Source organism: Felis catus, chromosome X (genome assembly GCF_018350175.1).
Source record: "Felis catus isolate Fca126 chromosome X, F.catus_Fca126_mat1.0, whole genome shotgun sequence".
Taxonomy (NCBI): Eukaryota; Metazoa; Chordata; class Mammalia; order Carnivora; family Felidae; genus Felis; species Felis catus.
In genome coordinates, this window is record NC_058386.1 from 21059908 (window position 1) to 21079242 (window position 19335).

General features: G+C 53.7%; 1 protein-coding gene across 2 annotated transcripts; it reads right to left on the reverse strand.

The window, feature by feature from the left end:
• ARX (aristaless related homeobox) lies at positions 1-17475 on the reverse strand. Of its 2 annotated transcripts, none has more exons than XM_023249084.2 (6): positions 17086-17467; positions 11901-14356; positions 9293-10169; positions 6606-6651; positions 3462-3790; positions 1-1207 (listed from the first exon to the last, which is right to left on the reverse strand). In XM_023249084.2, the coding sequence occupies exons 2-6, from the start codon at positions 12094-12096 to the stop codon at positions 967-969; spliced, it is 1689 nt and encodes a 562-aa protein (XP_023104852.1). In that variant the 5' UTR covers positions 12097-14356; positions 17086-17467; the 3' UTR covers positions 1-966. The 2 variants fall into 2 exon arrangements, with proteins under 2 accessions (XP_023104852.1, XP_044906803.1); XM_045050868.1 differs by lacking the exon at positions 1-1207 and adding an exon at positions 2866-2977 and having other exon boundaries at positions 17086-17475.
• Between the last annotated feature and the right edge of the window lie 1860 nt (positions 17476-19335).

The window sequence follows — 19335 nt, forward strand, 5'->3', positions numbered from 1 at the left end:
TTTTGTTAAACATATAATTTTTTTTTTATTTTGAGCGTGACACTTCTCCACTAGATAGCAAGGAAAAGTGATAACAATTACACATTACACAAAAGTACTGTACCATTGCCTTTATCTTGAAGGTTTCGGAAGCCTCTACAGTTAATAAGTTAAATAAAGGGCTTGAGTACATAAATATTTGTCTAGGAACCCTACCGTATCTACAACACAGTAAGAATCTACAGGAGGACAAACTTTTACCATACCACGCTGAGTGCAATTGCGTTATAACATTTCAAATATACAAAGCTCTGTTCTTTTTTTTTTTTTAATAACAATGGTATGTACAGAATCAATAATCACAGTTTGGTGACTTCAACAGTCCATATTCTAGCAGAGTATTTCCCTTTGGTTTGATATAAAAACCTTGGTTGGTGTATGATAAAGAAGAGAACAAGAACAAGACGCCCCTTTCCGTTAAGTGCACTGTTAGCTATCTTACAGATTCGCGTTCGCTTCCCTGGCCCTGGCTTCACACCGGGGCCCACGCTGGGGGGATCAACTTAGAGCGCCAAAATGCTATTTAAGAAAAAAAAAAAAAGCTAAGTGGGGTGTCAGGAGGAAGAGAGGTTGGGTTTCTTAATTTTTTAACTTCAATACCAGGCGTCTTGGAGAGAAAACCTCCCCGATATTTTCAGTAAAGTAAGAGCGAGAGAGAGTGGATGTTCAGAGTCGGAGCGAGGTTGGCAGAGGCAGGGGCAGGGGCAGGGGCAGGGGCAGGGGCGGGTGGACAGCCAGCCGAGGAGGTGCCACGTCCGGTAGCGCCAGGGGCTGCCTTGCCCGCATCCGGGCTGCTGCGAAGGCGGCCGCGCTCTCTCAGTGCCGTCTCGGGAGTGTGCTGGTCCTCTGTTTCCATTTGGTCTTGAGTGGTGCTGAGTGAGGTGACCTTTCGGGGTGCGCCCGGGGCGCGAGGGTGGAGGGCAGCCTTTAGCACACCTCCTTGCCCGTGCTGGTGCCCGGCAGGATGTTGAGCTGCGTGAGCTGCGCGGCGTGCTCCTTGGCCTTGAGCCTCAGCGCCGCTATGCTAGAGGCGCGTCTGTCTGCGGCCGCGGTGGCCGGGTCGGCCAGCGCGCCCGACGCCACCGCGCCCTCCACGGCCGGCGTGGGCTGTCTCAGGAGCGCGGCCGCGGTCGACGCGCTGGTCAGGGGGGCCATGGTGGAAAAGAGCCTGCAGGGAGAGCAAACAGCGCGGTCACGGCCTCGGGAGCTGAGCGCGGCGCCGGGGACGGCGTTTCCCGCCGCCTCTCACCACGGGAGCGGAGGGCCACAGAAGGACGCAGACGGGCGCCGCCGCAGAAGCCCGGAGTCGCAGGGCTAGGGTGGGCCACGGGCTGGGGAGCATGGGCGCTAGGCTGGGGTGCTCTGAGAGGCCTTTACTAGAGCAGGGAACCGACGGAGGGAAAAAACCAAACAAAAAAAGGCCATGGGGCCAGAGAGCCTGAAGGGAGCAGAGCCGGGGCGGAGGCAGGTCCTGCGACCCAAACCCCCACGGCCCAGTTGCTTGCATTCTGTGGTTTCGCCTAAGAAAGGGTTGTATTCCCAGACCGGGAGCTCCACTTGCCAGAAGAGAGAAGAGAGACAAAGAGAAAAAGAAGAGGAGAGATGGAGGAGTAAAAAAGAGAAAGAAGCGAGAAGGTGGCATTAAAGCTGAGCAAGACCTAGGCTGCAGACCTTGTACTCTTCCTAGGGCGCCTTCTCGGCCGGGGACTCCTTTTGCCCTGGGAGAGCTGGCCTTCTTTGTCGGCCTTCCCGCCGACAAGGCCGCCCTCCCGCGCCAGACTGAGCTGCCCGTGCCCAGCCAATGACCGCGGGGTGGGGGTGTGGGGCGCCCGCCTGTTGATTTCCGCTCGGTAGGCCGCTCGGACCCGCCCGCCGCCCCGCGTCCGGGTGCAACGACACCCCTTCCCCATCGCCCTCCCTGTGTCCTGCAGCCTCTCGCCCCAGAGACCCCCCCCCCCGAACCCGTGACCCCCGCGGGCGGTGCACGGCGACGCCCAAGCCCGGGACCCTAGTCCGTGCCACCGCCTCCAGTCGGCGCCGGGATTGCTTCTCGCGGCGCCTCCCTCCACCTCCTTCGCACGGCACAGCGGTCCTGCAGCCCAGACCAGAGCCGTCCCCGGCCACCCCACCCCAACTACCACCCTAACCCTACCTGCCCCCCCTCCTCCGCCCCCCCCCCCACCTCCGCCCCACGCCCATGGTTTTGGCTCTGGGCTCCTGCAGGGCTAATTCTCAGTTTCCGTCATTAGAAATGAGCCCACCAGGATTCGAGGAGAGAGAGCCTCCCGCTTCTCCCAGGCCACCTTCTACCCCTCATGCCACCCCCACCGCACTCCTCTTCCAGCCTCTCCAAATCTGTCAGGTGCTCCAGCCGGGGTCTGCCGGCTTTTATGAGCCACTTGTCAGAAGGGAAAGGTGGGGGACGCGAGGTACACAGGACTTAAAATTGTTTGCTCAGAAAAAATAATAGAGTGTGTCCTGGAGGGGGCGTAAGATGCTCTGGTTCCACTAGGTAAACTGAGTCGCTAACCACGCACTTCGGTGCACTTGCTGTTTATTTTATCGGTTTGTTACGTGAAACTACTTCTCCTTCGTGTCTTTTTTAAAAAATTTTCTCTAAGATGATTTTTTGTTAAGTGGCTGCGCCGTTGGATGAATCTATTATTTCTTTGTTCTCCCAAAGAGAGATCATTGAAGCTGCATTCAGTTTTATTTTCACTGCACTTTCCAACTTAATACATCCCTCCTTTGTTTCTTTGTCTGTGTGATTATACAGACTTTTTATTTCATCATTCGATGTTCATTTAAAGAAAGGGAATTATAATATACGATGAACGGTTTCTTTTATTTCGTTGTCTTGTGCCGCAGTGAGGGTCGGGGCTTGCACATATGGGGGATGGCTGGCAGCGGGTCACTTGAGTGACAGGGAAGTTAGAGTCTGGGGAAGAAAAAAGAGTTCTTTGCACCCAGAGGGCCCCTGGCTCCAGGATTCCTGTAGAAGCCAGGGCTGTGTTGCTCTGCCAGGCCCTGAAGCATGGGGAAGGGTTTTGGCAAAATTTGAAGAGTCATCCCAGCTCTGTAGCCTACACGTGTACACGTTTACACACACACCACCTATGGCCTGAGCTGGTGCTTCCTTCAAACGGTACTTTCACAGCTTCCACTGGACACTCCCAGTTGTCATGGTTGTTGTTACTGCCACCGCCCTCCCCTATGCCACTCGGCCCCAAGTCATTCCCTTCAAGATCCACATTGAGGCAAAATTAGAGAGTATTTTCTTTGACTAAATCTCTAAGAGTTGGCCAAAGAGCAAAGATGTGGTGTAGCCACTACCTGTCTCCTGTCTCCGGCTCCTCCCTGACCCCAGGCTCTCTGTGTGTATTAGAGAGACAGACAGACAGACTCCCGAGGCCGCGCGTTACCTGCCGAACGCAGGGCTGATGAAGGCCGGGTGTCGGAACACAGCGGCTCCGAGGAAAGTGCTCAGGCCCAGCGGCGCCCCGCTGGGCGGCAGGCTGGCCGAGCCAGGAGGCGGAGGTAGGCTCGGGAAGGCGGCGGCGGCGGCGGCAGCGGCGGCCGTCCAGGCCGAGTCCAGCGCAGGGTGGTGCGGGGGGAAGGGGCTGGCGTCCAGGTAGGGGCTCAGAGGGTGGGTGGCCGACAGCGGCCCGGGGAAGGGCAGCCCCGGAGGATGGGTCTGAGCGCCCGCCTTCTCCCGCTTGCGCCACTTCGCCCGACGGTTCTGGAACCAAACCTGCAAGGCGGAGAGAGCCGGGGTCGGCGGGGCTCCGGACGCGCGCCCCCTCTCCATCCCATCCCACCCCCCCCCCCCCCACCGCTGGGAACCTTTCCTCCTTTCCGCTGAGGCCGGCGCCCACTCGCTCCTCTCTGGCCTCGGGTGATTCAAAGACACCTCTAGGGCCAAACAAGAGGCGAAAAGGAGCCCAAACTTAAGGCCAGCAGGAAATACAGGACAAGCAAACCCTTTCCAGTGCGTATTTCAAATAGCCTCGTTCCTTTCCCAGTTGGAAGAAAATGGTCCCGTGTGTTTAGAGATGGGGACACCGAGGTTTAAACGTCTCCGCTGCCATTTGCTTGCTGTGCGTCTTTAGGCACGTCACTTAAACCTCTCTCAACCTTGGTTTTCTAATCTGTAAAATGGTGATGATAAAACTTCACTCATAAGGCTGTTATGTGCGACGAGTAGCACAAAGCATGTGAAAGCTCGGTTGGATAGGGACTCTTGGCTATGGGCAGCCACCCAGAGATGAGTAGGTACCAGCCTGTCGCTGCCCATCAGCTATTCTCGCGGATTTCAGGTTTGCCCAAGAGCTGGCAAAATCTCTGCTGTGTTGAAGAGGGGACCTCAGGAAGGCTGTTCATTTATTCTTTCCAGAAATATTTACTGAACACCTAAGAGCACTAAGCTGGATTCTGAGGTTGGGGGGAAGCTGGGAGGGAGGGAAGGAACACCCAAGCAAACGAGCCTGCATTGTGGGGGCTGGTCCTCCGTGAAAGGAAAGACAGGGTAGGCGGCCTGCTATGGGCAGGGGCCCCGTGTAGGGCCCGGCTCCACCCAGGAAGGCACTGACTGCGGGGACCAGGTATGCAGCAACCCGGACAAATCGAAATGAGAGTGTAGGATAGCTGTAGACGTTACACGTCTTCAGAGCTAACAGGTCTTTCTTTCTTTGCAGGATGTGGTTTAAATAGGCTATTTAAATAAGATAGTTCTAGGTTTGGGGGAGAATTTTAGTACAAGGTATCTTCCTAATTGTTAATAGAAAGCAGTTTTAGTAGAGACCTTTACCTGAAATGTGGCAGCTACCATAGTCTAAAAATAACTCCCAGGCGCACGAAATTATTTTTACGTGACCTGTTCGTCACACCCACAGCTAAGAAGATATGCTCCTTCTCCCCTGAAGGCATTAATATTTTTAGGTTGGGGTTTATGCCTGCACACAAGTCTAAAAATTAAGAATGAACTCCGGGGCTATACAGAGTTATATTAAAAACATAATGTAAATGATCCTGGAGGAATTTGTTTGGGTTTTTTTTTTTAATTTTAAAGACATCCACGCCTTTCATATAGACACACTGGAGGCTGTCTTACTAGCACTAGTATCTAAGCTTGGCTTGACTTCTAGACAGCCACATATGGCAAGAAAAATCGAGAATCCAAATCGTTTGATTATTTAAAATCCTGCTGCGCAGGAGCCCATCCATAACATTCCACAGCCCTGGAATAATCTATTTGTGAATTGGAGAAACACTCTAGTGTGGAAATTCAGAGGCTTGAAAAAGTAAGACTAGATGGGACCAGGCTGGGTGGGCAGCTTTTGTGTATCCAAATCTGTCTAGACGAGAATATCCGCCACTCTTCGATGGCAGTGAAAGGAGTAAAGGAGGGGAGGGGGGCAGGGGAGGCAGAATGCCCTCAAAGAACGTGGAAACCTTTTACAGACAGATCATCTCTCCCGGCTCCACTGCAATTATCAAGATGTCCCCCTGCAATTCCTCATTATTGAATTAATACCTCTGAGGCCCCCCAAAGGTAAACGAAAGGACTCTAATAATTCATATTCACTTAATTACATCTTCTCCAGTGAATAGGGAGAGAGGAGAAGGGGAGGGGGCGCTCTCTTTCTTTTTAAAAGTTATTTAACTTTCCCACGACTCGTTCCCCTGAGCTGAAAACACGGAGTTGCTGTCACATCTCTGTTTGACAATGGAGAAATGTGTCAACAGAAGGGAGGGGACAGGCCTCATCATTAGCCCTCTAATGCAAGAAGCTGTTGTGTATTAAATGAGCCATATGGAATTTATTGTGCTTTATCAGCGCTTGATTTTGACTGTAAAGTGATTCACTCAGCTCCTAACCCAGGGACATCTGTTTTCTGTTGGCCGTCGGGGCTGCCCAGTGTTGATCGTCTCTCTGGTTATGAGGCCTGGGTTCGGAAATGCACTCTGGTATGGGGCTGCAAACACCTTTAATAGCATTGCACTCACTCCCTATTAGATCAATGTGGGCTCATTGCTATAAAAAATGGGAAATCAAATAGCATTAGCCAGCTCCTTGTGCGGGCGGAGGGGAAATCAAACAGCATTTTGCCTTCAAATGGCCCTGTTTGTTCTAGCACTAAGTGGGCTTTTATGAAGCCCGATTGGAGACTTAATCGCAGCCAAATACCTGCTTGGAGCTGAGCGGATTTGTCTAACAACCAAATCCATGCTCCATCCCATTATTTCAATCAGGAGAAGTCACTCCTCCGATTGTTTCCTACAGGGGCTGTGGAACCAGGGGGCTCCAGACTGCATTTCAGGGGCCCTGAAACCCCTCTTCTGATCCCGGACTCCTCCCTCAAGGCTCCCAAACCCAGAAACCTTCCCCTCCAACCTCCCAGGTCTCCATATTTTAATCTTTTGGGGCATGTGTGTTTGGATCTGCTTTTCTGATTCTGCTCCTCTTCATTTTACAAAGGGGGTCTCGACCCACACCAGTTCATCAACTCCCCTCTCTCCCACTCTCCCCCCACCCCCGCCTCCCCGCTCTCTGCAGCGCAGCTCACCTGGACTCGGGCCTCAGTCAAATCCAGCCTCATGGCCAATTCCTCCCTATAAGAAAGTAACACACAGACAGGAGGTCACAGCAGGCTCCAGCAAACCTTCCCAGCCACCTTCCCCTTTCTGGCAGGCTTCCTCCATCAGGGCCTCTCCTGGCTGCCTGCCTGCCCTCACCCCCAAACATATGGGCATCGTGATCCCTTCACCACTCAAGTGCCTACTATTTGATTGAAAACATAAAAACACACGACACGTTGCTTGATGTAAGATGTTGTAGTGTATCATCCTATATTCAAGAGTGACAAGCGTGGCTTCTTGAGTCTCTAAGTCGAACTGGGCACTCGGATTCGCCCCCACTCTCCCTTAAGCCAGAGTTAGACAAGAAACACACAGGCACACAACGCTCATACCCTGTTTTGTCCTCATATTACATGCGAGAAGAACTCAGCACTCAACCACAAATTGTTTTTCGTGCCCTGTGTTTCTTTCTGCCTTAAAAAAATTTTTTTCTGCCCCCTCTTTTCTCTCTCTCCCTCTCTTTCCAGCTCTCCGCCTTTCCCTTCATCTCTCTCTCTCTCCCCCGCCTCCCTCCCTCCCTCTTCCCTTAGGTCATACTCCCCATTACCCTCTGGAGATATGTTAAGCTTGTTAAGAGTTCAGTGGGGTAATTTTTTGATTAAACAAAATTCTGCGCACCTCCTGACTCCAGTGCCCACTACAAACCCTGCCCATCTCAGGGGAAGTCGATTTAACTGAAACCCTACCCCGTCATTGCAGTTATTACTGCGACAATTAAGGCAAATAGGAAACCATTAAGATGCTGTAAAATGCCTTACGTACGACCTGTTTACCGAAAATCTGAGCTTGAGAGAATAATTGGCTGTACCCCCGCTAATATGGAAGATCGGGGGCTGCCCTAGCCTGGGACCTGGGTCTGCACTGCCGGCAGGCCCCCCAGTCCACACTTGAAACTTCAGGACCAGGAGAAAACCGGCTCACCAAGCAGCGCAGCGCTTTCGGCTGCCCCCCTGCTGCAGGGAGCACCAGCAAATCTAAAACCTCACTGTTGGCTGGCTCCCTGCCCGAACTAAGGAGCTCTAAGTAACCCCCAGTCGGAAAGGGGTGGGCACGGGGCGGTGAAGAGGAGCTGCCCCCTTTCACGTACTATGGTTCCCCCCGGAGAAGGTAAAAAAGGGCGGACCTGGGTGCCAATCGACACCACATCATTTTCTTCCTTTGAAACACACATGTGTGATAAATGCAAGAAGCAGGTCGGCCAGTTAGCTATTGGACAGCACACACAGATTTTAAATTTTGTGTTCTTTTTTAAAGAAAATGAAGGGACTGGATGATATAAGGAGGACCAACTTTAGCTCAAGGGATGACCAAGTTTAGTGTATGCCAGCACCAGATCAACTCTTTTCCATTACTGGTTAGGAGAGAGTCTGGCCATTACTTGCCAGATCAACAACACTTTAGAGCTGGCTCGGGCCTCGTCAGCTCTGAGCAGCAATGTCTCCTGCGGTTCAAAAGGGTGGGCAGCTTTCCGCTTCTAAAATGCATATTGAAAAGCTGCACACGTCTTGAGTGAACAAGCTGCCGGAGCTTGACAAGCCCTGCGCCAGGCAGACACCCAGCCCTCTCTCCCGACCTACTGTAGGAAGTTTGCCCAGACGCTGGCTCCTCGCCTGAGCCCAGATCTTGGCTGTAGGGTGGGAGAGGAAGGCCCCCAGGCAGCCAGCGCTCCAGGTTGGATGGATTAGCTGGGGCCCAGGGGCTCAGTCGTCTCACCTCTTTCCCCAAAACACTGGGGCAAGAGGGAACTGGAGCGTGATCAGGCGGAACACCCTGGCCGGACAGCCGTCCGAAGAGAAAAATCCCCCCAGCTGTTTGGTCCACTGTCTGCCTGGCTGCCAGCATTCATGTCCCACCCCTGTAAACCCGTGTGCATGAAATGAACGCTGGGCTTAATGTGTGTGGGGGGGGGGGGGAGAAGAGAGGACAGCAATGAGAGGGGAAGATTCTGGCTGCTGCCCCCCAGATGTACAGATACCAAATCCTGTCCAGTTCTGACTTCCTGCCGTTATTTTAGGAGTCCTCAAACGACAGAACTTGAATCTTTTTTAAAGGCCTCCGCAGGCACGGGCTCCAGCTCTACTGTGAACAGCGAACAGCGTAACTGATACCCACCAGTCTCCTGGGGCATCGGGCGGGGGTGGCGAGCGCACCACACAGTGGCCAAAAATAGCCCCTGTTTTTGCCTTGGCCGCGAGGGCCCCGCGGCGCTTCCTGCGCCTCGCCCGGGACCTGGCCGGGACCGAAGCGCCCGGGGTCCTGAGTACGTGCGCTGGGGTACGCATGCCTCCAAGGTGGTGCGTTCTGGCACCCTTTGGAGAGACCGTTCTTCTCTAACTAAAACTCGTAATTTGAAAAAATTAAACTGGAGAGACTTTGGGAAGGAAAGAAATCATCCCAGTCCAAACTTAAAGCCCGGAGTAGGGGTGGGGTTGGGTGTGGGTAGTTTTTGGTGAGCAGGGGTGGGTGCACTGGGAGGGCACACCTGGGTAGAGTCCAGGAGCCAAGCCCCTGCCTCGAACCCGGGGCCCCTGCCCACCCGCCTTCCCTCCCTGGGGCCCGCGTGAGCTCTCCACTAGCTACCGCCGCGAAAGCCGCGACCGCCCCCCTCGCGTACCTGGTGAAGACGTCTGGATAGTGCGTCTTCTGGAAGGCCCGCTCCAGTTCCTCCAGCTGGTAGCTGGTGAACGTGGTGCGGTAGCGCCGCTGTTTGCGCTTCAGCAGCCCCTCCTCCGAATCGCTGCCCGCTGACAGGCACACGCTGTCCTCGCCGTCCTTGCCCTCAGCGTCCTCTGGGTGCAGCAGCAGCTCCTCCTTGGGCGATAGCTCCCCGCCCTCGGTGGCCACGGCGGCGGCGGCGGCGGCGGCTACCGCGCCAGTGGCGGCCACGGCACAGCGCCGGGGCTCCTTGAGCAGCGCGCGGGCGTCGTCCTCCAGCAGCTCCTCCTCGTCGTCCTCCAGCAGCTCCTCTTCCTCGTCCTCGTCCTCTTCATCCTCCAGCAGCTCCTCCTCGTCGTCCTCGGCGCCCGTACCGCCACCCGCCGCCGGGGCGCCACCGGGGCCGCTGGCCGCGCCGAGGCGCTCGTCCGGGTGCGCGGCGCCCCCCGGGCCACCCAGCTCGTCCAGCGCGGGCGGCGGCGGCACGAAGGGCGCCCCGTTCTCGCGGTACGACTTGCTGCGGCTGATGCTCACCTGCGGTGCCTGACTGATCTTGAGCGTGTCCCAGGCCGCGGCGGCGGCGGCCGCGGCGGCCGCGGCGGCCCCCGCGCCGTCCGGCCGCTCCCCGGGCCGCGCGTTTGGCGGCGGCGGCGGAGGGGCCTCCCCGCGCGGACCCGCGGTGGCCGTGGCCGCCGCCGCGGCCGCCGCTGCCGCAGCAGCCGCCGCCGCCGCGGCGCCCTGGAGGAGGCGGCCCCCGCCAGGGCCGTACAGGCGCCGCAGCTTGGGCGGCAGGTGCAGCTCAGCCTCGAACGGGGCGCCGCTGCCCTTGGGGGAGCCTGCGGGCAAGGGAGAGCGGTCAGCGCGCTGGTCAGCCGGGCGTCCCCGCCAGAGCCGCCGCCCGAGGCCGGCCCGCCACTGCTCTCTCGGCGCCTAGGCCCCGGCCCCCCCTCCCGCGTGCAACCGGACTTGGACCCCCTTCTCCTTCCCACTTTTCTTGCGTTTTCTTTTTCTCTCTTTCTCTTGTTTCTTTCTCTTTTTTTCTTCGGTCCTCCTCCGCCCCTCGCCTCTCTCCTTGCCCTCTCCCACTCTTCCCTTTATTTCCTTTCTTCCTTCCTTTTACCTCTGTCTCTCCCTCTTTCTCTTCCTTTCGTTTTTACTTTCCTTCTCTTTTTCTTTCTCTACCGTCCCCCCTTTCTTTCCTCATCTTTCTCTTCTCCCCCTTCCTGCCTTTTTGTGCGCTTTGCGCGCTCTCTCTCTCCTCGTCCTTTCTTCATTTCTTTTTTCTTTCCCTTTGCTCTCTCTCTCACTTTTTGCCCTCCTCATTTCGGGGCATGGGAGAACCTGAAAACATTCAACAACTTGGAAAAAAAAATCACTACCACCCTGAAAACTCTGCGCACGACCTCTGCCGCTGCTCTGCCACGCAGGCCCAGGCTGGCGAGAGGGGCGCTGCCCTGTGAGCGACCCCTGGGGGGGCTGAGGAAGCGGCCCAGTGGCCCTGAGCGCGGGCCGTGCCCCAACCGCCCGCAGCTGGAGGGGGCGACGGCTCCTTGCACAGAAAGGCAAAGAAAAATCGTCCTGGAGAAAATTGGCTCCGAAAGGCCTGGGAGGGGGCATAAGGGGGGTACAACAGGCACAGGCCGCTCTTTCCCTTCGAGGAAGCGCCTGGCATAGGTGCCACTGCAGGCTAAAAAAAGAAAAGGAAAAAGTCAGTTTTATTTTAAACGGCCCCTTCTCTGCCATCTGCTCCTGTCTTCCAAGTGGCGCTGCGGCTGGACCGCTGGATTTGGGATTTTGAAAGAAATCAACAATTCTTTCCCTGTGATACCTCTGCAGTCAGCTCAAGGCGAAACTTGAGCGTAACAGGTTCAGGGCAAAACGACGGTTCTTTTGGAATTTTTAATTAAAAAAAAATAAATAAAACCTTTTAAATATTTCAACTCTATTTTTAAAAATAACACAGCAGAGAAAAAATAGTACCCAGAAGCCTCACATTTCATACATTTCAAATACAATAAGGAGCATTTGGGTAATCCCAGGGAGATGTTTTCTGCGAAGCTTGGGTTTAAAAGGTCACAAGTAATCTACAATTAAAAAAAGAAAGAAAGGGCGGGGGGAGGGGTGGGGAGAACACCGCATATAAAGAAATCCTCCAGGGAGGAAAGACCAAGGCTCAGTCTGTCTGGAGACCCCTATTCACAGCTTTAGGGGTTCTTGTCTTCAAGTTGTTGTTACAAGGGTCCACCAGGCACCTGCTGTTTCTGACCTGTCGCCCCTCTTCAGAGCACTCCCAAGGCCACCAAAGCGGGTATTTAAACGACCTCAATACCGAGAATTTAAGCCCCCACCCCCTCCAAAGCGATGCTTGGCCTCTGTTTCTGGAAGCAAAGAGGAAGAGGCAGCCCCTGGCGAGATGTTTGCCGCTCTTTGAGACACCAGGCCTCAGAGTTGTTCTCTCTCTTTCCTCCATGTCCACCTTGACAACCCCAGGCCCCTGGCCCCCGAACATCAAACATCCAAACCAGTGCCCGGCGCTCTTTGTAGGTGCCTGGTGAGCGCAACCTTACCTTGCACGGCCTTTTCCTGGTCGGCGCGGCTGGCCAGTGGGGCGGGCAAGCTCTGCGCGGCTCCCAGCAGCCGCATTTTGCAAGGGCTCCTTCGGCCCAGGATGCTGTCGATGCAGTAGGAGGAGAGCAAAGTTGGAGATTTACTTTTGCACTCGGGCCTCTCCGAGCAGCCCTCCTCCTGGTACTGATTGCTCATGGCTGGGGCTTTTTCCCTGGGCGCAGAGAGCGGGGCCGCTGGCTGCCTCTCCTGAAGGGTGGGATAATGGGTGTGTGTTGGGGGGTGGGGTTAGATGGCTGGTTATAGTGGATATTACTGCGGTCTCTGCGCCTCTCTGTCTCCCTCGGTTGCCGGCTGTTGCCTCCCGCCCTGCCCGCGGCCGGAGCTCGCCCTCTCCGCGCTCAGGACAGGCAGTAACAAGTGTAGTGAGCAGCGAGCGCGGAGCTCTGGAGTCTCTCTCCTCCACGTGCTGAGAGGCGCACTGTGATTGGCTCTCGCCAGAGGCCGGGCTGCACCGGGCTGCGGGCTCAGCGCAAAGCCTGGACTGGAGTCCGGAAAGGCCGGCGAGGGGTTGGGGGGGGGGCGGTGCGGAGGATGAGGGGACAGCAAGCTGTCACCCAAACCATTTTTTTCTTTTTTTGTTTTTAACTAACAACTTTCTAACTTATCCATCTTCGTCCCGCAGCTTCCCCTTTAACCCTTCAAGACTGGCCCGAAGCTCTAGCTTATTCTGATGTCAGGCCTGTGGGTGCCCCTTGGGCGCCGTGCGCCCCTTCCACCAACCAGGGGACCTTGCTTCCCGGAGGCGAGGCCTGGAGGCTCGCGTTCAGACTGACTTGGTACTTTTCCAAGCCAGGATTGCGGTCGCAGGACAGCGCCTCGACCTCAGTGGCGCCCAGTCGCCGTCCTCTTTAGGCCGGACGAGCCTCCGAGGTGTCAGGGGGATGGCCGCCAGCAAACAACCGCTGTTTGAGCGCTCACTTTTGTCTTGTGGCCCAACGCCTTGAGCAGTTAGTCTTCACCCTGAGCCGGGAGGCTGCTCTCTGGTTTGCAGCGTCCCCCGACTTCTCTTACCTCCGTCTTTAACTCTGGGAAAAGTCCGCTTCAAGACAAAGCTCGGCCAGTGGAGCGCGGCCTTCACTAGAGCAGTTACAGGGCAAAAAGGGACAGGCGAGTGTCGACTGCGGGGTCTGGGAGTCTCCCTCTTCTCCCCAGACTCGCTTCTCTCTTCTTTCCGCAAGTTCGCTTCCACTAGTTAGGCTGTCACCCCGAGGTCGGACGCTCCCAAATCTCATGCAAGGAGCGGAACTGTGGGGGCCCTGAGTGCTCCAGGGTGGGAAAGACCCAGGTTCGGCTGCTACCAAGTCTGAGCGCCTACATTTCTGAATTCTTAGGGCCCGGCTCCCATTAGCAAAGGTAAGAGAGTGAGCCTATGATTGAACGAACGCGTTTCTTCCCAAACAACTTACTGCGCGTCCAGCACTGAGAATCGAGACCAATTGTGACTGAAGTTGGGCCAAGCCAGTGCGAGGGTTTGGCACGAACGCCCACTTTTTCTGGGTGCTGGGCTCAAGGGACTGCCAGGGGCCCCGACGCTGGCAGGGTGGGGGCAAGGGTGGTGGGTGGGACAGGGACCGGCGAGGGGGAATCCACGCCGGGTTTTCCTCTCTCAACCCCCTTCAATATGTCAAAGAGAAAAGCGTTTTACAAAGGATTATACTTGAATCACTTACAGTCAGTATTTAAAAATACAAGAATGCATAACTGGGATTTTTTTTTTCCAGCCATAAACATCTGCATAACTCTTGGATGCGGGTGGGTGGGCGGCCGACAGATTGAGCTGGCTTGGCTGGAGCATTCAGGATACGACTTGAGGAGGATGAAGGGTTGGGAATGGGTATATTAATATTGTTAATACTAATGCTGATATTACTACTACTATTAAAGGCAAGAGGAAAAATATGTCTCTCTGTGTCCTTCTCTCTTTCTGTCTTTTAGCTTGATTCTCACCAGTTTTTCTGACACTTGGATGTTCGGACCCGGGAACGGAGGAGTCCCTGAGCTATCTCTGACATTTGATTTTCTTTTAAGCCCTGCCTGCTGGTCCAAGGCACCTGGGATATTCTGCCTTTCCTGCATTCCTCCTTTTTCCATCCTCATCAACAGTTCGGCGTTTTGATACCGTCCCATTCAGCTTTCGATTAACATTCGGCCGCCGATTCCCTCCCCAGCCGCGAGAGCCCACTCCTGGGAAGCGGGTCTGGACGCAGCTGTAAAGACGCGTCGGTTTCCTCCAAGCCTCCAGCCGCGGACCCTCGCGGGCGTCCCAGCGGCTGGTCGCTGGGAGAAACAGAGGCACTTTTCCCTCACGGGAGGGCCCTGCGTCGGAAATCCACAAGACCCGGCTGCTGGGTGGCTCCGTGACTTCAGAGTCGGCTCCGCACACGCAAGGAGTGGGCTGAAAATGAGTCCAAAAAAGATCGTGTTAAACAAAAAGAGACACAAATGTACAAATCATTTCTGAGAGCCTAACAGTGTTTCAACTCTCTCGGTGGAAGATTTCTTTGCTTCCGTCTCTCTCCTCCCCCTTCTGCAGCTGTTCTCCTTTTTTTAAAAAAGAAGTCGGACTTTCTGCTGGGGTGTATTCTAATTTTAATCATCCACTGTAAAAGGGGAGGTTAACATAGACTTTCTGATTCTGACTTAATGACCCCTGGAATTTAATTCTATTAATAGAATATAATGTGTTTGTTTGGGAAACCTGTTTGAAAACACTAGATTTGTTATTTTATTTTGTTTATTTTTGGTATTTCTAATCAATGTTCCCCAGTGAGGACGCTATTGGGAAGGCACGTCCATTCACTTTGGGGAGAAGGGCCTGACCCAGTTCACTTTACACCCAGCAGCCCTGAGATCATCTCTGTCACAATTCAATACCAACTTCAAAATCTACAATTGACTCTTGCTATTCCCAAAAGATTAAATTAAACAACAACAACAGAAAACTTTTCTAGCATACCCCCTGGAAGACAGAATCTGCTGTCATCCCGAGTGTCTAACGAGAATATGGGTTTAAGGTGTACATGTTATCCTATTTGTTATTTTATTATTTTTTTTTTTTTTAGATAAGCTTTACACCCAACATGGGGCTTGAACTCACAACCTTGAGATCAAGAGTCTCATGATCCACCAACCGAGCCAGCCAGGCACCCTTCCTATTTGTTATTTTAGAAAACAAAAATGATACTTCTCATATCTAGGAAGAATTTAGCTGATTTGTTGAGTAGGTAAACGTGTAAGAATTGGGCTATAGGATGTGTATAAAAACTTTTAGTTTAGCCAATTTCATATTTACTGTCATCTCTCTTTTACCCACGAATCAAAGTAATTTCATTTTAGTGGCAACATTTTTCACATTTGTACTTTGAAATTCACAACTGGTTCCTCTTGTATTTGAGGTCTGTAACTGTTGGTCACCGCCCCCCCCCCCCCCCCCCCGCCCCGGGCTGCCTAGAAAACAATAGTTTGCAGTTCATTTGCCTTTAAAATCAATCACTAAAATAAAAATGACAGTTATGGTCAGAAGTGAGGGTCAGAAGTGTTTAAAACTGTTGTTTATGGTGAAAGACGAGGCTTGTCCCCAGGACTGGAAATAATAATTACCTAGAAGAGGCAGATGGAAGAAACTCCTTTCTTTTCCGTGGTGAGAACTAATTCTACACTGCAGTTTCAAAATTATATTTGCAAGAAATGCAGGCTAAGGGGGTGGCAGTTTGATGTCATTATCCAGGGGGAGAATGTTTGCAGGAGAGTTAACCTTGCACACTTCTCATTTCAGATGTTTTAATTTACTGTGCAATATATGCATAGATAAATAAAGCAGTGATGGGCTTTCAGCCCCACCGGACACTCAGGTCCCCTTAAATTATGCTCAACCTCTTCAAAACATATATTTAAACAATAGAAATAAACTTCGTTGGACTCTGGCGACCAATTTGGAAGCCATTGGAAGGGAAGACAATAAGTCCTGATTACACTCAAGGATTCTCTGTGATGTGATATCCCCTTTGCCAAGTCATTTTGCTGTTTTATTTATTTAATTTTTTTTAACAAACTTTCATTCATTTATGGTCTTCCGCAACCTGCTAATTTAACACTGGAGCGCGTTATTGCAGTGTTAGGAGGAGAGAAAGAGGGAGAGAAAACAACAATACTGCAATGATCCAAATGATACAGTAGAATTATAGCAATTATAGTTCTACTTGTGGAAGAAAACCTTGCTGAGATCAGGCAAACAAACTGAAGCCTTGTGAGGATAACAAGCGTCGGGATTGACAGCCGGTGCTGGGAAGAGCCGGAGGGCATAAACAGAAATATTTGCCTCCCCCCCACCCCCCCTTAACTCCAACCAGTTAAGGTTAACCTCCTCAAATGCTGCCTTCAGAGTCTTATCCATTTCAGGGTATGCATTTTGTATACAAATCGAGGTCTCTCCTTCTGGAAGTCTGGTAATAGGCGGAAAATACAACATAATCCGCTTGCCTAGCTCTTGGTCCTCGCCTTCTCTGCCCCCTGCTTGCCCTCCACTCCCTACCCCTGCCTCAGTTCTCCCCAAGGCTGCTGGGATCTGTCTGTGGACGGTGTTTGTTTGTTGATGTGTTTTCAAAGAATCAGCCTGCGGAAAGGTCCAAAGGCACTGGTAACTTGGATTTCCAAGGAAGACTCCTTGGTGTTTGCTGATCCCCCCCCCCCTTCTACGCGCCCTGTCGTCCGCCTGAACCCTGGGTTCCACCAACAGGGCTCAGCTGTGAGAGGTTTGTGGGGAAGCAGTGCTTTTGGAAGCGCCCCGAAAACCATGGCCAAGCTCTAAGGTACCGACGTGTCGGTGTGATCACTGCGTTAGGACAGCTCCCCTTATTTGCAAACCTCGCCACTTTTGGTTACCCATCAGCAGGCAAGGATGGGGGTGGGGAAGGAGAACTAGAGAGAAAACAGACCCACCCCCATCCCAATCATCCACCCAGGCGGCCAACCGAGGCATTTTTCAGCCTTGCTCTAAGCACAAAGCCAGGCGAGATGGTCGCAGGCTCACATCTGCCCTCGGAAGGCGGGGGTGGCTGGGGGTGAGCAGAGGAGCAGGAGGTCCCCCCCTTCCCACCGGCGAGAAGCAAGCGGTGGGGCTCTCACCCTGAGTCCCTCGGCGGGAGCCCCTCCCATCTCCTGCCGCACCATTCCCCAGGTTTCCAGACCAGAGAGGGAAACTTCTCGGCGCCCTGTAATCATCACCGTCAGGTTTCTCCTCTCCAATGCCGCCGGACTGCGGGACCCTGAGTGCGTCCAGGGTCGAGGCGTCCCGGGTGCAGCCAGCGTTACTCTGTAGCTGTTCCTGGCGTCCCCGGACGTGGGGGGCGGGTGAGCGGAGGGAATGGGTGGGAGTTCACGTAAAGGAGCAGCGAGGGACCCAATGCCGGCGTCAGTCCGGAGGCCCAGCCGACCCCGGCAGTCGGCGTACTCTCAGGGGAGCCCCCCTGTCGGGCTCGGCTCGGCTCGGCGCCACGGCCAGAGCGCGCCCCCTAGCGGGGGTCTCCGGGTGGGCCGGGCCCTTCAGCCGCAGCCTCTGGGCACTGAAGTTGGCAGATCCTAGTGATACGGCAGGAATGAATGGGGGAAGAAAACAAAAGCCTTGGAAACATTTCCAAGTGTGCAATAAAAGACCCATCTGTACCTTTCTTCTCCAGCGCGTTCGTGGTTAATGTCCCCCCATGCGCGCGAGAGGGGAGATAATTGCTGGGTGGATTCTTGCTGGCGAACCTCAGGAAACACTGGCCCGAGAAGTGGAATGGTTGGGGGTGGGGGGAAGGCAAGCATGCGGAGGCTACAACACCAGCCTGAGATCTGAATCTGCCCGCTGGGGTGTTCATGGGGTCTTGGCCGCCTGTGCCCTCAGGTTCCAGTCCCTGGTAAGGGGTCATCTGAAGGTAGCTACTCTAATATTTCTGTAACGCCACATTCTGGCTCTGCGACCCCCTCCCACCTTCTGACTCTAGAATACTCCACCTTCGGATTATAGGATTCTCCAGTTTTTGCCTCAGTGATTATCACCCTCCCTTCTGTCTTCATGATTCCTCCACCTTCTGACTCGTCACACCCGTGACTTGACGGCCCCCTATTTTCTGACTCTCAGGGAATCTGACCACCGCCCTGCTCCCCTTCCCCAGGCACCACTTCCCCCCCGGCAGCATCTGCATCGGGAGATACTCAACCCCAGATTCCACCACTCTCCACTACTCCCAAATCACCTACTCCCACTTGGTCTGGCCAGAAATGCAGAAAAGAGAAATGCAGGGTTCATGTCCATCCCCTTTGGATCAATCTGAAAATGTTGCGTTTTCTTGAAGCTCTTAGAACCTCTGGTGAAAAGTTACTAATGAAGACTTTACAAAGATGAAAAATTATTCTAATCAATCCATAACTTGGTATTTCTTTTGCACTAGTGTGTTAAACCTCACCCATCAATCAGAAAAACACAAATCGAGCTTCTCAAGATGTGGAGTGTCTACATACATATGTCCTCAGCCCTGCAGGATTTTAAAGTCATGCTAAGGCCACCAAAACATTTAATGGGTAAGGCCTAGAAAGGAGGGTCCAAAAATAGGAGTGATAACGGCTCTTTACAGTCTCTTTTTTTTGCGTTGTGTCTCGCTAATTGGGAAGTTCAACACCAGGTTTTCCCTGCCTAGAAAAGGCTGGTATTTCGGAGTGGGGGGAGCAGATGGAAGGGGTCCTATGGGAAGGGAGGCGTGGGTGTCCCCGTGTTTAATTAAGAGTTGCATTGTGTTGAAGGGAGGAGGGAAGATGCCAAGGCCGAGCAGCGTTCTGTTCCCTTCGTCACAAAATAACCTGCAAGAAAGAAAGAAAGAAAGAAAGAAAGAAAGAAAGAAAGAAAGAAAAAGAAAAAGAAAGGAAGAAAAGCCCGCGAGTAAGACAGAGCCGGCTCTCTGCAATAGATACCATTAGAACCACACTGCCTCTGGAATAAAGCTATCTAATTTCCTGCCGCAAATCACTTACCCGATCAGAAAACACAAATAGCTGAACAGAAGGGGGAAAAAAATAGAGGAGGAGGACGAGGACGAGGACGAGGACGAGGAAGAAAGGCCCCCGGAATAAAAATAACTGCGCAAAAGGGCTTGCATTCCACGCGTTGACAGGCGTCTCCTCCAAATCTGGGGCAGTCGCGTCCTCCCCCAACGGTCCCCCTTCTGCCCCCGGACTTGCCAGCCCACCCGGGATCCGTTTCGGGGACACTCAGCATCTTTGGGGGGAAAAGGGCGGCTCCCCAGCCGCGAGGAGGGCGATGGTGGGGCAGAGGGCTGGGACCCTCCCGGCCTAGGGGCCTCTAGGGGCGGCGGAGGCCGGGTTCACCGGCCGGGACTT

What these genes read in the sequence shown, in the direction of transcription:
- ARX (XM_023249084.2), bottom strand. Translation starts at nt 12,096, where the DNA reads ATGAGCAATCAGTACCAGGAGGAGGGCTGCTCGGAGAGGCCCGAGTGC. An exon ending in CCAGGAAAAGGCCGTGCAAG is followed by an intron (nt 10,170 to 11,900) that starts GTAAGGTTGCGC and finishes CCTTGCCCGCAG; the next exon opens with GCTCCCCCAAGGGCAGCGGC. An exon ending in TATCCAGACGTCTTCACCAG is followed by an intron (nt 6,652 to 9,292) that starts GTACGCGAGGGG and finishes ACTTTCTTATAG; the next exon opens with GGAGGAATTGGCCATGAGGC.